The sequence below is a fragment of the Phyllostomus hastatus genome, unplaced genomic scaffold, assembly GCF_019186645.2.
Source record: "Phyllostomus hastatus isolate PE091 unplaced genomic scaffold, TTU_PhHast_1.1 phas_contig_1162, whole genome shotgun sequence".
Classification (NCBI taxonomy): Eukaryota; Metazoa; Chordata; class Mammalia; order Chiroptera; family Phyllostomidae; genus Phyllostomus; species Phyllostomus hastatus.
This window is the reverse complement of record NW_025333537.1, coordinates 3,461,593-3,478,029: the sequence shown is the minus strand read 5'-3', so window position 1 is coordinate 3,478,029 and position 16,437 is coordinate 3,461,593. Positions and strand designations below refer to the sequence as shown.

General features: G+C 57.8%; 1 protein-coding gene across 4 annotated transcripts in view; it reads right to left on the bottom strand.

Moving 5' to 3' along the window:
- The window catches only part of PXN (paxillin), a 46,146-nt gene extending 30,369 nt beyond the window's left edge, over positions 1-15,777 (bottom strand). For 2 of the 4 annotated variants that reach the window (XM_045842059.1, XM_045842050.1), the window contains exon 1: positions 15,571-15,759. In XM_045842059.1, coding sequence (XP_045698015.1) covers positions 15,571-15,583 — 13 coding nt within the window. In that variant the 5' untranslated portion in view covers positions 15,584-15,759. Of the gene's footprint in view, positions 1-15,570 lie in introns of all 4 variants that reach the window. The other 2 variants (XM_045842085.1, XM_045842040.1) reach the window with 2 other exon arrangements.
- Between the last annotated feature and the right edge of the window lie 660 nt (positions 15,778-16,437).

Sequence of the window (16,437 nt, the reverse complement as noted above, 5' to 3'; positions counted from 1 at the left end):
AGTATCGTGATATATGTAGACATAAAATTTATGACGACAATTACAAAGGCCCGGCGGGAAAAATGGAAACATGCTGTTGTGAGGTTCTTACATCATACGTGAAATCGTGTGCCATGGTTTGAAGATCGATTATAAGTTAAACCATAAAAACCACACAGCACCCTGGCTGGCGTAGCTCAGTGGATTGAGTGCGGGCTGCGAACCAAAGTGTCGCAGGTTCGATTCCCAGCCAGGCCACATGCCTGGGTTGCAGGCCACGGCCCGCAGCAACCGCACATTGATGTTTCTCTCTCTCTTTCTCTTTCTCCCTCCCTTCCCTCTCTAAAAATAAATAAATAAAATCTTAAAAAAAGAGAGAGAAAATTGACTAAAATAAAAATTAAAAAAGAAACACACAGCAACCACTTGGGGTGGCGAACACACAGCACAATACACGGGTGATGTGTCCCTGAAACCTGTATCATTGTATTTACTTTTAAAATGTTTATTTTTAGAGAGAGGGGAAGAGAGGGAGAAAGAGAGGGACAGAGCGTCAATGTGCTGCTCGCACGCCCCCCGCTGGGCGCCTGGCCCGCAACCCAGGCATGTGCCGGACGGAGAACGGAACCAGTGACCCTTCGGTTTGCAAGATGACACCCAACCCACTAAGCCACACCAGTCAGGGCCTATATAATTTTACTAACCAATGTCACCCCAATAAATGCAATTTAAAAAATTTAAAAACCATACAGCAACCACTAAAAACGGCAAACCAATGAGGTACAGCTAAATAAGCCAACAGCAGAGATAAAATGGAATCCTAAAAAATATTACATGAATCCAAAAGAAGGAGGCAAAAGAAAACAGACTAACGAACAGATGGTACAAATAAAAAACGAGTTTTAAGATGCTAGACACACCCAATCATGCAGATAACTACTTTAAATGTTAGAGGGTCTATATACTCAAAAGGAAAAGATTGTCAGACTGAATAAAAAATGCAAGATTCAACATATACTACTTATAAGAAACACTTTATTTTTTTAATGTTTTATTTAGTTTTAGAGGGAAAGGGAAGGAGAAAGAGAGGGAGAGAAACATCAAATCCAAAAAGAAACATCAATTTGGTTGCCTCTCACACACCCCCAACTGGGGACCTGGCCCACAACCCAGGCACGTGCCCTGACTGGGATTCGAACCTATGACCCTTTGGTTCGTAGGCTGGTGCCCGACCCACGGAGCCACACCAGTCGGTGCTACAGGAAACACTTTCAGTATAAAGACACAGGCAGATAGTTCCTACTAGTTTGATGAGTATAAAACGATGGAGAAAAATAGACCCTGCTAACAGACAGTAACACCCAGAGGGTTGGAGCGGTTCTGTTAGTATCAGACGAGGCGGCCTCCCGGGCAGGAGCGTTATTGCCAGGGACAGAGAGGGGCACCTCGTAATGATAACAAGGTCAAGACGTAGCGTCCTGAATGCACACACATCCGGTGCCAAGGCTTCAGACCAGGCAAAGCAAAAACGGACAGAACTGGAAGGAAAACGAGACAAGCCTACGATCACAGCTTGAGGTTTCAAACTCAGTTTGTTTGAGAAAGGTCAGTCCCTGAGGAAACGCCCTTCCAAAAACAGCCGGAGAAGAAACAAGCACGTAATCCGGGAGCGGAGGAGCAGCAGGACAGGGGCCGACAGTGGCCCGGGTGCGGGAAGGCACGGGACCCCGGGTTCTGCTCACGGAAGCCGAGGGGGCTGGGAGGGCAGCGGCAGAGCAGGAAAGGGTCCCTTCCTCTTGCTGGAACCACAGACTCCCCCAGCTCACACCACACTCCCCAGCGACTGTCGGTCCCTAACAAATCTCGGTGGGAGGCCATGTTCAGTTCCACCCCTCACACGTGTGGTGGGCCATGTTCTCAGCCACAGCACTCCCAAGCACGCTGCGGTCCACGTACGGGAGACACACACACACACACACACACACACACACACACCCCCCCGCCTGTCCCCCGCCCCCTCCTTCCCCACTGGCACTGGGAGGCATCACAGATTGGCAATTGGAAAGCCTCCATCACATACCCAAAGGGGCCACAGTGCACCGGAGCCGCCCGTGGGCCCCAGTCCCGGCCCGGCCACCCACTGGCACCCACCCCAGACGGGCCGCGCATGCTGTCTGGGCTTCAGCAGCGGCGTCTGTGAGGGTACCTGCTTCGCAGGGATGATGTGGGGTCAAAATAAGGTGACGCACGCGGCAGGGCCTAGCACAGAGTGCATTACGTCGATGCTGGCGGTTACCACTCCAACTACGTAAACACGCAGGCACTGAGAAGACTTTACAGAAACTCATCCAAGTATTCGCTGTGGGTAGGACTGGACGATTATCTCTCCGAGTCCATAACTACTGTTTTCTTTGTGCACCTCTGTGGTTTTCAAATTTTCTACAGTGAACATGTGTAACATTGATAACCAGTAAAAAAAAGTTAAATGTCAGAGGGAACAGGAATATAGTTAGTCCTTTCAACAGACATTTGTAATCTAGAAAAGTAAGCTTTAAAAACAGTGACAAGAAATAAACCCCCAAAGAACCGAAAACAGGTGTTCGAATAAGTACTTGAGCGTGAATGTCCACGGCAGCACTGGCCCCAACGGCCGAAAGGTGGACACAACCCGAAAGTCCACCGACAGGTGAATGGACATCCCTACGATGGAATATTACTCAGCCGTTAACAAGGATGCAGTAATGATATACACGACGACACGTATGAAGCTCAAAAACATTATGCTAAATGAAAGAAGCCAGTCCCAAAAGTCCATGTTTTATACGATTCCATTTATGTAAAATGTCCCAAACAGGCAAATCCACACAGACAGAAAGCTGCCCGTGGTTGCCAGGGGCTGGGGGAAGGAGTACGGGGAAGGGACCGCGCAGGGGGGACAGGGTCCCCTTCGGGGGTGATGAACCTGTTCTAGAGCCGGATGGAGGCGACGGCCACACAAGCTGGGAATGTACCACACACCGCCACGGGTTTGTTCGGGTTACAAGGTTAACTGCACGTGATGTGAATTTCATCTCAGTTAAAACAATGAAGCATATGTGTATCAACCGTATGCACGCTTCTGTGTTTACAAAGGTGTAATGAACAGTTGGAAAAGATACACACCGAGCTATTAACAATGGTTCCTGCTGCCTGGTAGGAAGCAGGAAGACCGGACTTTGTGCCTTTCTTTCCTTCTTCCTCCTCCAATAAGCACGTATCTTCTTTGACATAAAGACTTTAACAAAAGTAAATAACGTCAGATATAAAATGACAGGACAAGGTCTCTAGGAACAAAAAAAAAACTAGGCTGGAGGCTACACTGCGGCAGACGTGTAGTTCTAGAAATGACGGGCCCCCAGAAGGGGCAGAGAGAGGGAAAAGCACAGGCCTGTTCTGCTCCAGTGTCCTGGGCAAGTGCTTTCTTCTCTAGGGCCTTACTCTGTCCATCTGTAAAATGGGTGAGTGGAACCTCATAATCGATCTTCAAATGTTTTTACGTTTTTTACTTTTCAGATTTTTAAAAAGCCACAGAACTCCTTCTACAGTCATAACCTTCCATGGAAGCCCAACACGTAAACAGATAAAAAAGTGAGCAGTTCTAACTGAAAAGGTGATGGTTGGAGACACCACCCCCCCAACCCCAACCACGGGGGTGACACCCTGAGCCCCTTCGAGCCCTAGAAGTGCAGCGGTCCGGGAAAGACTGAGTCACACCAGAGCCACAGAGACGCGAGTGCTGTCTGTTAACCCCCCAACAGGACAACTCTCCCCAGCAGGAGAGAAAAGGGCAGAGCTGGGGGGAAGCCCAAGCCAGTGACACCAAAAAGAGCTGCTACCAGCAACGCTATCAAGAGCCAGTGACCAGGAAGTCAAAGGTCCAGGGGGCAGATGGGCGGGGACAGCCCAGGCCCCCGCACCTCTGTCAAGGTCAGGCAGATAACAGCTATCTCCGGGCCAGTGTTCCTGCTGCTCTAGGGGCACAAACAGGATGTTTGGAAACAGATGACCAGAAGTGACCACAGGAAGTCACGACAACCACCTCCAGGTAACACTCCTCCCCTCCCCCCAGCTTGTTTCCGGTGTGGCTGTCTCAGCGGGCCAGGCTAAAGGACATCGAGTGCTGCCCTTGGCCGCCTGGCTCAGCTGGTTGGAGTGTCGCCCGTACACCAAAAGGTTGTGGGTTCGCTCCCCGGTCAGGGCACAGGCCTGGGTTGCGGGTTCGAGCCCCCACTGGGGCGTGTGTGGAAGGCAACCGATCGACGTTTCTCAGATCCATGTCTGTCTGTGTGTCTGTCTGTCTCAAAAAATCAATAAACATCCTCAAGTGAGGATTTAAAAAAAAGAAAAAGATGTCAAGCACTAACTTCCAAAGAGAGAAAAGGGGCAGGAAGCCTTGGAAAGTCCGGAACACAGCAGAAGAGGCCATCCCAGGCGCTGAGACAGGGAGGGAACAGCCCCAGCGGCCGCCCTGCCCCAGGGAGGCAGCCTGGCTGCCCCTGGGAGGAGGGGTGGGGAAACCACACGGCCACCAGTGAGCACGGAGAGGGCTTTCCAAGCTGGGCAGCCCCAGACCAGGTGAGCCCAGCAGGGCAACCAGGCTGGGTCTGCCCGCAGTGCAGTGTCCCAGGTGCCTCGGCCACTCCATCACACCCACCTCGAGGGGCCAGCCGCACTCAGCTGTCCTGGCGTTCACCCGTGAAGGGAAGCCACCCCAGAGGGCCAGCCGAGCCAGGAGTCCATGGCGGGGGGGGGGGGGGGGGCAGGGAGTGGGGGAGGGCAAATCCAGAGGAAACGGGGGGAAGGCCGTGGGACACGCCCATTCCCACCTGAGGAAGAGGGGCGTCCCTGGAAACCGAGCGAGGGAAGGCCTGGCCAGGACTCCCTGAGCCACTTCCACTCCCCCACGGGGCCCAGGGCTACGCCAACAGATCGACTGCCCCTCACAGGGCACGGCGGCGGCAGGGCAGCCCGCCGCTGGGTGGGCTTCTAGCTTGTGGCTGAGCCCGCTCTGTGGACAAGGACCACGGTCCGTGGTCCAGAAAACCGGTCGTTCCTTTTCTGCTGCTACTAGGGGCCGCACTGGCCTGGCCCCATCCTGAGAGGCCTCCCGGGTGCCAGGGGGTAGCCTGCACAGCCAGCCCCGCCCACAGGAGGCCCCGCCCACAGGAGGCGTGTTCTGGGAGGAGCCGGCGCTGCCCTGGAAGCCGGGTCCCGGCGAGGGCCTCTGCGGCAGGTCCGAGACTAGTGTTACGTGAGTGATCAGTGCGAACCAAGCCACCAAGCAACCTCCTCCCCCAGCCACTTCCTCCTCAAAGCCACCAAAGAGGCTCAGGGGAGATGAAGCATCACACAACCAAATCCCCACGGACTGCGCCGGCCCTGGGGTACGACCGAGTCCCCTGCGGAGCGGAGCGGAGCAGAGCCCCCGACGCCCACCCCGCGGGGCCAGGAGGAGTCCCGCATCGCACTCTCCTGCAGACGCCCGGAGTCAGGGTCCTTCCCGGGGCCCAGCTGCACGGCCAGCCAGGCTCTCATCTGCGCTAAGTGCTCACCACCGAGGCCACAGCAAATGCAAGCAGTGGCTTCGTGGGGAGGTGACAGAGAAAGTCAAACTCCCAGAGCAATGCCTCGCTTATCCGAAGGAGAAATACTGAGCACTTTAAAGCCATTTCAGGAAATGCACCTGTGTCACAGATCAGGGAACTCAGTCTCAGGATGAGAGGTCATCTGCCGAGGTCACGCAGTCGGCAAGGGGCAGCACCCATGCAGACCGGGGCGGGGGGGGCAGACAGCGGAGCCTGCGCTCTGTCCGGGGCACCAGGCTGCCTCCCACCCGCCCGGGGCCCAGAGGGTTCCTCACTCTGGTTCTCCAGAGGCGTGGTGTGCTGGAGGTTAGGCGTCAGAGCGGATGTCCCTGGTTCACACCCATTTAACTATCAACCGACACCCTGTATGAAGCAACTGCAGAGAGAACCCAGCCATACTAGGTGGGAAGGGACATTTGAAATGCAGAAAAGATCCCTGTCTTCAGGGGGCTTATGGGCTGGGGCGGGAGGAAAGGGAAGAAGCCGATTTACATAAATTCGCCAAGTTTACCAAAGTGGAAGGGTCAAGAGGTTAGGGGTTTCACCCGGAAAAAAGTCTGGCAGAAGGAGGCCAAGCTGAGCCCGTACAGGCACAGGGTGAGGGGAGACGCAGGGGGAGGAGGCTGCCGTCGGCGGCGTGGACAGCAGTCCGGACTGCAGGCGGAGGGCAGCGCCCGCAGCGGTCAGCAGGGAAGCGTAACTCGGAGGATGCAGCTCAAGGAATCCCCAGACTTGGCAACTAACTGTGTGTTCGCTGTACATATAGGGCAGAAAGAGAGCATTCTTAGAACCTCCCCAATCAGAGCCAGGGGGGAATGCGCTCCCGGGAGCTGGGCCCTCTGCAGGCAGCAGAGCCGAGGTGGGGGCTGCACCCGTGGGGGCCAAGCAAGGGGTGCCGGGAAGACAGGCGACCAGGGTGGCCAACTCCGGCTTTCCAAAAGAAACGGCCGCCCCGACCGGTGTGGCTCAGTGGATTGGGGGTCATTCCACAAAGCAAAAGGTCGGGGTTCAATTCCTGGTCAGGGCATGTGCCTGGGTTGTGGGTTCAGTCCCCGGCCAGGGCACGTGAGAGAGACGACCAGTCAATGTTTCTCTCTCACACAGACGTTTCTCTTCCTCTTGTGCTCCTTCTCTTCCCCCTCTCTAAAAACAAATAAGTAAAATCTTTTTAAAAAGATCCTATTAAAAAAAGAAGAAAAGAAACAACATACAGGTTTTGTAGATGTGATCTCCTGATGCTTTAAATGTTAGCAACTAATTTGGAATATTTTAAATACCGTTAAGGCCAAGCAACGTGGGTGTGCGGGCCAAGCCAGCCTGCAATTCCTCGTCTGTGCCTGGAGGCGTCCAGAGCGAAGAACCGAAAAGGGAGTGTGGGTCGGCTGCACGAGATTTACGATCAAGTTCTTGCACCCTTATCTGTGGTGACACTGGGTGTGTCCCCTTCCTCCGGGTCCCCAGGGTTTCAGTTTTTCTTCCTCATCCGTCAAACAGGGAAAACTGCCATCCGCCCCAAAGGCTGGTTGTTGGAATCGTCAGAAATGACGGAGCCCGTGAAAACGCCGCCCAAACCTGGAAGCGCAACTCCGAGTGCCCGTGGCTCCACACGGGCCACGGGGGAGAGGGGACGGCCGCGGCGGCGGCGGCGGCAGCGGACAATGGGAGAGGCCTCCGGGAGAGGCTGAGAAGGAAATGAGCCGGGTCTCTGCTGGCGTGCAGACAGACCGGAAGAATCCGGACAATGGAACCCACGTCAGGGGTGGAAACACAAACTTAGGAGCTGCCAACACACAGCGAGAAAAGAGGTCACGCAGGTAGATGCGCTGACCCAGGTGCCTGGGAGGGAAACAGGGGGGACCCCGAGAAAGCTGTGGGGGATGCAACAGAAGCCAAGCTTCAGGAAGGGAGGGGGAGCTATGGCGGCCAAGGGAGGGGCGGTGTGCCTAGAGAAAGGGAAGAGGGGCCCCAGCTGTGCTAAACACAGAAGAAGGAGCGAACCAAAGAAGGCAGAAAAGTGAAAACAGGGAACCGGAAGAAAAAGGGTCCAGGGGAACCTGCAGACGGACTGAAGGGAGACATGGGCTGGGAGGGCGCTGGGGTTGTGCATGGTGTGGAGGCGGGAAAACACACGTGGGGGGTGGAGCACAGAGTGAATGGACACGGAGGGCCTCCTGGGGGGTCTGTCTGGTCCGTGCCAGACACCTCCAAGTCCCTCATCGCTTGGGGCCGCCCGGCCTCCGGAAGGCGGGGTTTGGGCCCACCGCACAGCCTGCTCAGCACAGGGTGTTTCTGCGGTAGCCAGCGGCCGCTCTCCACGGCTCACTGGAGAAAACACACAGACTGAGGGCCGGCGGAGAACCGGGTCGCCGGAGGGCCCCTGGGCCCACTGGGAGGCGCTCTCCGGAGGCCCCCGCCCACCTTGCCCTTGCTCACCCGGGGCTCCGCTATTGGAAACAGCTGGAAGCGTGTGCCCCGCTCTCCCCAGCAAGAAAACAGAACAGAACATGGCTGCTTCTGCCAAGTGAGTTCTGAATAAGCTGCATTCCATTTCATTAAAACAATTACCTGAGCCCCAGCCAAGAATTACATAAAGCTTCCTCCCGGCACCACCCCTCCCCCCATAAAACACACATCACGCTGCTTTTGAAACAGGCAGAGTGAGACCGTGACACACCACGCCGAGACCACGCCGGGAGGATCCCAGGAGCCCGACCGGGCGGCCGGCCCCTGCGTCCCGGGACGCCGACAGGCAGAGGTGTGGCTCCGAGGGGACCTCCGCACGAAGCACGTGCCTCGCCAGGGCCTGCCGGCTGCCCACAGCGTTCCCGGCGGGCAGCACAGCTCTCAAGGCCAAGGGGGCCGCTGGCGTCCGGGTCCAGCTATTTCTCTCACACAGCTGGGAGGCCCGAGTGGCCCGGCTCTGAGCCGGCCCGGAACAGGACAGGACGAGAGGGACCTAGCTAGGAGCGGGGACCCCAGGAGAGGGGGCCTGAGGTCTGGGGAGCGAGAGGTCCCACCCGGCTGTGAGCGAGAGCCTGGGACCGCGCTGGCCCACACTGCCCGCAGGCTGGTGGCGTTTCTCGGGCCACAGATAAGAGAGGGTCATGACGTAGACTGAATAGCATTTCGTCCCCTCCCCCAGGCTCCCGCAGCGGCCCGGAGGCTGTTCTCTGCCTTTCCGTGGTGGAGCCCGGCTCCGCCTCCCCACCCAGGCAGCCCCTTCCGAACCCCAGCGCCTCCTGGGCCCGGACCCTGGTCGCCGCCACACCCAAAGGCACCCCAGAGCGCGCCTCCAAACACCAGCAGCTCTCCGGCCGTGGCTGGCCCTATTTTTTTTTCTTCTGCAAAGGTCACGGTGGCCGTGAGCCTGTCACATGGACAGTCGCCAGTCGCGATCACGCCAGGCCTGCTGGGCTCCCGTCTCTGCCCGCCCGGTCTCCACACCAGCCGCGCAGTCGCTGGGGGTCCAGGGTCACTCACACCCACCACAGGCGGCCGCTCCCGAGCACCCCGGGCCGGACGACCCTGAGCCCGCCGTGGAAAAGCAAGGCTTCTTTCCTTCCTTTTTCTGACTTTTTATCGTGAAAACGCCTAAACACATACAGAAGCGGAAAGCCATTACAATGAGGACCCATATACCCTCCACCTAGATTCAAAATGAACATTTTGCCCTTTTGTATACAAAAACGTGACCCCCCGTATATACAGGGTGGAGCAAAAGTAGGTGCACCGTCATGAGTACGTGAAACCGCTTACTCTCTGTCATTCCCTGTAAATCACTGCAGCGTTCCCCGAATGAACCGCAGCCCGACTTCCGCCCCACCCCTGCACACGCTCACGCAGCCCCCCTCGGTCGGTCGGTCGCTGCGTTACTTAAAACGGAGGTGCCCGCATCGTGACGCTTCACTCCCAAATGCTTCGGTGTGCACCTAACACCAGCAGTGCTCTCCCGTAAAACCACAATACCACAACCACACAAGAAAGCAGCATTAAGAGGCCGCCTCTGAGGGGAAAACTGGCCGCCAGGGCTCCGTGGGGCCTGGCCGACCGCACATGCTGCCTGCCACGGGCCCTGGCCCGGCGTCCAGGCCTCCCTGGAGAGGCCGGCCCTGAGCCCCACTGGCCAGGCAATCGGTCCGCTGGCTGGAGGGCTCATCGGGACGCGAGACTCCTGAGGAGACCAGGACCGAAAGGGCAACGTGGGCGTGGGGGGCTGTGGAGGTCCCGGGCCTCCCCCAGGTGAGCAGACGATCCTGGGTGCCCCTCACAGTCAGCTGCTTTGTCAAGATCTCCGGGAAAACTCAGCTTCCTAATTCTCCCTCTCCCTCTCTTCTCCCACAGGACACCCTCAATTCTCCACCTGAAAGGCCGTGGACAACTTCCTCCTGGCAGCCACGTACGAACGGCAGGAGGGTGTCTGTATGGGGGGCAGGAGGGGGGAGTAGGACATAGAGGTTTCTGATTCCACCCGGAAGGGGAGGAAGAGAGACCACAAAGGACCACCCCAGGTCTCCCCCCGCACACCTGTGCGGCAAGCTCGCGGCTCTGTCTGAAGGGTAACAGGTGACCGGGCTGGTGACACGTGGAGAAGTGAGGCCCTCCACTGAGCAAGAGATCCTGCTACAGGTGCCCAGCATCCCATCCTGAGTCCCCGAGAGAGAACAGAGGAGGAGAGAGTGGAAGCCACAGAGTAGAGGGGGAGGACAGATGAGGCTTCTGAACAGAGCGTGGAGAGCAAGCGAACCAACAGGCAGACGAGATCCGATCCAGCGTCCTGAGCTGACGTGTGAGGGCTACAAGCCCAACTCCGCGTGAAAATCTCAGCCCTGGGTCTAATCCCAGCCCTGCTTATTCACCCTCTCTGTGCCTATTTCGTCATCTGTGAAAGGGGTGGCAGTAATAATAATAATAATAGAACCTGTGCCTCTGGTGGCCCACGTGACTCAACGAAACAATGTATGTCAGGGGCCCAGCACAGTGCCTGCACATAGTAAACGCTCAGTAAATACTATGGAGAAGAGTTCTGCAAACGCTGGAAAAAAGAAAGGTGCTCTACAGAGGTTTATAATCAGTGGAGACAATGAGACCAGGACCACCAAGGGGAGGGCTGAAATGAGAATGAAGCTACGAGGAAGTGCTTTTAACATCTCTGATCTTGACACAAGGTAAGGGCCCCAGGGAAGCTTTGGAGGGCAGACTCACTCCAGGCGAACGGAGGAGGAGGGCCCCGGGTGGTGTGGCTCAACCAGCTGGGCAAACCAACAGGTCTCCGGTTCGATTCCCGCTCGGGGCACACGCCTGGGTTGTAGGTTCAGTCCCTGGTCGTGAGGCGTGCAGGAGGCAACCCATGGATGTTTCTCCCTCACATCAATGTTTCCCTCCCTGTCTTTCTCCCTCCCTTCCCCTTTCTCTAGAATCATTTTTTAAAGGTTTTATTTTTTATTTATTTATTTTTTACAGAGGGAAGGGAGGGAGAAAGAGCGAAAGAAACATCAATGTGCGGTTGCTGGGGGCCGTGGCCTGCAACCCAAGCATGTGCCCTGACTAGGAATCGAACCTGTGACACTTTGGTTCACAGCCCACGCTGAATCCACTGACCTACACCAGCCAGGGCTGAATCTTTTTTTTTTAATGGAGGAAAAGGGCTGCTCAGAGCATCAGTGGTGACTCTGTCCTTCCACCAGCCCCTCCAGCTAAGGCCCACCCAGTCTCACCAATGCACGGCGATCACTGGGGAAGCTGGAAGAAAGGAAGACAGAGATGTTCCCTTGGAAGACCTCAAACCCACAGTGGTGGGGCTGCAGCCCCCAGAACCCCAAACCTTTCCACACTAACTAAGCCGTGGCTGCCCAGGCAACAGACAGCTTAGCGCAGCAGAAAGGGCGCCTGCTAAGAATCAGACACACCAGGGTTCGAATCCCAGCTCTGCCCCTCACTAGCGGAGAGCCCAGAAGCAGCTCTGGCACTGACGCAGGGCCCCCCCGGGAGCGCACACCACTCCAAGAGGGCCTCTGCCACAGGCCCAGCAGCTGGGTGCCCTGGCCCTGGCCTAACGCACACAGGCACCACAGACAGGCCAGCCCGAAGTTCAGACTTTCCATACAAACAGGGAGGCTCCACAGCCCCAAATGCCCCAGGCAACTCCCCTGCTCCCCAGCCCCCCCAGCCACTGTACCCCTCCAAGGACAATGAGGCACTGTTTTCTGGAGGGTCAAGACTGCTGAGAAGCTGAGAGAAGACATGTCCAGATTCCAGCGGTGGCTGGGGATTGCCAACAGCTGGCTGGTTCCCCTGGGAGGGGAGGACGGCAAAGTTACCAAGGTCTGACCTGGCCTCTACCCTGCCCAGCACCACCCTAGAGGCCACATTCTGGGGATGGCCCCCAGGGTGGGAAGTTTAAAGGTCACTAGCAGTCACTCAGCAGACCCCATGGCTCATCCCCCCTCCCCCGTTAGTCACTTAACACTCCTTACTTTATTACGATTAAAAGTACCAGGACCTGAACTGGATCAGTCTGGGTTCCAATCCCAGGTCCCTCCCTACCCTACCCTGTGACCCTGCCAGAGCTCAGGTTTCCGCATCTGTAAAACGGAGAGAAAACACCTCCCTCTCAGGCCCTGGCTGGTGTAGCTCAGTGGATTGAGCTCGGGCTGAGAACCAAAATATCACAGGTTCGATTCCCAGTCAGGGCACATGCCTGGGTTGCAGGCCATGACCCCCAGCAACCGCACATTGATGTTTCTCTCTCTCTCTCTCTTTCTCCCTCCCTTCCCTCTCTAAAAATAAATAAATAAAATCTTAACCAAGGTCTGTGATGAGACTCACCAAGCGCCCCGTCCCCTGCCTATCTCCCGTCCAGCAGAGCATCACTAGGGGACCACAGCTGTGGACACAGGCTCCCAAGCACACTGTCCCCCGGGAGCGAGGGGCAGGCAAGGAGTCAGGTCAGAAAGTGCAACCACCGCACGCCTCAGAGCTGTGGGCACTCTGTCCAGGAAACTCCGGCCAGGGAACAGGACAAACTCTCGGCCAAACCAGCATCGAAAGAGTAATGAGAAAAGCCGCCCTCCAGCACAAAGCAGAGAACACACAGGGAAAGGCTGTGTTTGTGTTTTTCTGCCCGAAGACCTATAAACTTGTAACTTACTAAGTAGCAAGCACATGGTGAGTCTGTCACCGGCAGCTGCGGGGAGGGGTGAGTTCCCCAACTTTTTTTTAAAGATTTTATTTATTTTTAGAGAGAGGGGAAGGGATAGAGAAAGAGACGAAGAGAAACATCAATGTGTGGTTGCTTCTTGCACGCCCCCAACTGGGGACCTGGCCCCCAACCCAGGCATGTGCGCTGACTGGGAATCAAACCGGGGACACTTCGGTTCGCAGGCTGGCGCTCAATCCACTGAGCCACACCAGCCAGGGCATCCCCAATTTTTTTTTTAAGACCAAAAAGCAAAATCACACGCGCGTGGACTCTTGGCCCCACCAGCCTTGCCACAGGATGACCGCAAGCTCATCCCCGTTTCAGGGACCCGGAGCCTCCCCCAGAGGCTCACAGCTGAGGGCACTCTTGGGAGGAAAATAAAAACAAGAGGCCTGGCCTCTGTGTCCACCCTAACTAAGGAAAACAGCTGACGGGAAGAGTGCGCTGCGCAGTCAGCCAGACAGCTGATGGGGCCTGAGCACAGAGGCAAATTCCTCTCCCCTCCTGCACGCCTCATTCCTCCCACCCCAGGCTCCGGTCAGCCAGGCGTGGCCGGCCCCCTGGGAGCTTAGGCCACCACGGAGACGGAGCCGGGCAGCCGGGATCCAAACAACTGGGGAGGCGGTGGCAGAAGGAGGCAGAAGTTACAGGTGGCAGCCCTCACCCCGCTGGGACCCTTCCTTCCCGTGCGGCTCACTCCCTCCTCAGGAAGAAGGGCCTCTCCTACATCACTGCTGCAGATCCTACACCACTGCTGCAGATCGAGGCGCCAGCATCTGGGCTTCCAGTCCCGGTTGCCGCCTGGGGGCTGTGCGGCCTTGGGCAAGTGAATCAACCTCTCTCAGTCTCCGTTTGCTCAGTCTGTAACAGGCAGGTAGTAATGACAGCGGCGGTGGCCCTGAGGGGCTGGTGTACAGGGCCGCTGCGAGGACAGCACCAGTAGAAAGGAGTCCGGGGAAGAGCTCCACGGACAGCAGACTCAAAGCCCTGCAGCGCCCCTGGCCAGAACGCTCTCCTTCCCTTCAGAGACGAACGTGGTCTCCTGGCCGTACATGGAAGACTGTCAGGAGACAGGAATTCAGGGCTTCGGCTGCAAACCTACAAGGCCTTTCTCCTTCACACAGCACAGGAACTGTGTAGAAACCTGGAGACTTTCAGATCCTGATTTTAAAAATATCTCCCAGCCTCCTTTCAGCTTACTTTTATGTAAAAAAAAAAAATACCTGCCCTGAAGCCATGCCAACCTTGAGTGTGTTGGGAAAGTGGGTGCCAAGCCCGACCCGACGGCTGAACTGAGCTTGGCAGCCATCGCACTCTGCAAACAGGCAGGATCGGACCCGCGCCATCTCCAGCACCAGGTGGGGGAGGGTCGGGGACGGGGGCGGGGGTACATGATCCCAAAGCAGCAGCCAGGCAGCCGTGTGAAGCCCCAGTCCTCCTCCCAGGCCCCCCGGAAGGCCAGTGCTGACAAAGGGCCAGCCTTAGCCTAGTGCCCTGTGCCCTCGGGGGAGGCCCATCAGTGGGGGAGTGGATGAATCCACTCCTCAGACCCTGCGACAGAGGAAGCAACGATGGTCACACAAGGCACCCACAGTCCCGAGAGGGAAGACAAGGCTCCTACAGAGAAGAAACGTCCCCCCTCCTCACCTCCCCAGCTCAGAGCCCTCCAGCTCCAGGCAAAGAAGGGCAGGAAGAGCGAACCCTTCCGCCCCAGAGTTCACACTGCTCAAGGCATTCCTAGAACCCTGGCACCAACCCCCTTGGCTGCAGTGTCTGGTTCCAGGAGACACTCTCCCTGCCCTAACAGCAAATCAAGACGGGAGTGAAAAGAGTGCTTTTGGAGCTCCAATAACACGAAAACAGTAAAACTCTGTTCCGGGCATCCTGTCCTCCTTTCCCGTGTGGCTTCCAGCAAGGCCTGATGCTAGGTGGAGTGAAGGGACTCTGCCAGCCCAGACGAGTTCAAAGACGGCCAAACCTTGAGGCCCACTTCCCTCCTCACTCCCCTGGCACTCCATCTCACCGGTGTCTGGGAGCGGGGTGAGAATCCTGTTTCCCCAGATTAGTCTGGCCCACGGGCAGGAGAGGGCAGTCAGCGAAAGGGAGTGACCGGCCCGTGAAACAGGGCGCCCAGACCTGACCTGGGGGGTTAGTGGGGCACGCGGGAAACTTGTCTCTTTGTAGGGGAGCGGCTCCTCTCTAACTTGGGAGTCTGACTAGTGACCCGAAAGAGGTGGGCTCGGAGAGGTTATCGCTGAAGTGGCGGTGGTCCCGGAGCGGGTGGGAGCGCGCCCTGGAACTGAGGGACCAGCCTGTAAAACTAGGCAGCTGCTCCCCGACTCGGGCAATCTGTGAGGTGGGGGTGGGGGGGCGCTCTGTGAAGTGAGGGTCCCAAGGCTGGGGAGGTGGTCTGATCCTGGCAGTGAGGTCCTGCCCCCGAAGCGGACGGGGCGGGTTTTTGAGGTGCAAGCTGGTCCCCGAGGCTAGTGTGGGAGATGGGGGTGGGTCCCTGAGGTCGGGGGTCCGGAGGTGGGGCGGTCCCCGAGGCTGGGGGTGGCGGCTGTAAAGACCGCGGCGAGGCCGGCCTGGTCCGGGACTCAGGCCCGGTCCGGGATCCCGGCCGCGCGGAGCCCCGGCCAGCCGGGACAAGAGCGGAGACCAGAGCCGCCGAGGGTGAGATCCCGCGGCCCCGGCCGATCGCTCGCGCCCGCCCGGCCCGGGGCCGCGCGCCCTTCGCTGCCTCCCAACCTCGGCCTCCCGCTCACTCACCGAGGTCGTCCATGGCGGGGCTGTGGGAGCCGGGAACCGACTCGACGTCGCGCTCGCTGCCCGTCCGGGGGACGATCCTTTCCGCCCTGCAACTTTTCCGCCGCGAGCTTCGGCCCGGAACAGAACGCGCTGCCGCCGCGCGCGCCCGCGCCCACAGCGCGCCCCGCCCCCGGCTGTCCCCGCGAGCACGCGCGCCCCGCCGCCGTGCGCCCCGCCTGCGGTCGTCCCCGGGAGCATGCTGGCCCCGCCCCGTGCGCACGCTAGCCCCGTCCCCTCCGCGCCCGCGAGCTCACTCCCAGCCCAAACGGTGGGCGAAGCTGGGCGGGGCGGCGGCGCCCCCTTGCGGCCCAGCCGACAGGTGGGCGCCCCCCAGGCCTTAAGGTCCTCCAGTCGGTCTGTCATCTCAAAGTCACATGCCTGACTTCATCTGGACGACAGATCCATCAGCCTGTCTTGATATCTCAGTCTGATCTGTGTCTGTCCATCCATCAGCTGGAGAGTCAGATTTGTCTGCCTGTCTCCCAGTAGATCACCTCCCAGGAGAACCCTAAATCAGTACCAGGCCAGGAACCTTTGAAGGACCTTTCCTGGGGTCCCCCTCAGGGCCCATGGCAGTGTAACTTGAAGCCCAGCCTTTGGGGTCAGACTCACTCCCTTAACCTTCCACATGTCCACCCTCTCCAGAGTGAGAGTTCCAAAACTCTGCATGGAACAGAAGGGACCCCACCTAGACATTAAAAGAAACACTACAGGAAGGTTACAGCTAGCGCCAGGCACAGTGTCCTGGAACGCCCACTGCCACCCCAGACCCCCGAGGGCTCCACTCCCATAGACTCAGAAATCCAGTAATAATAATAGCTGCCATTG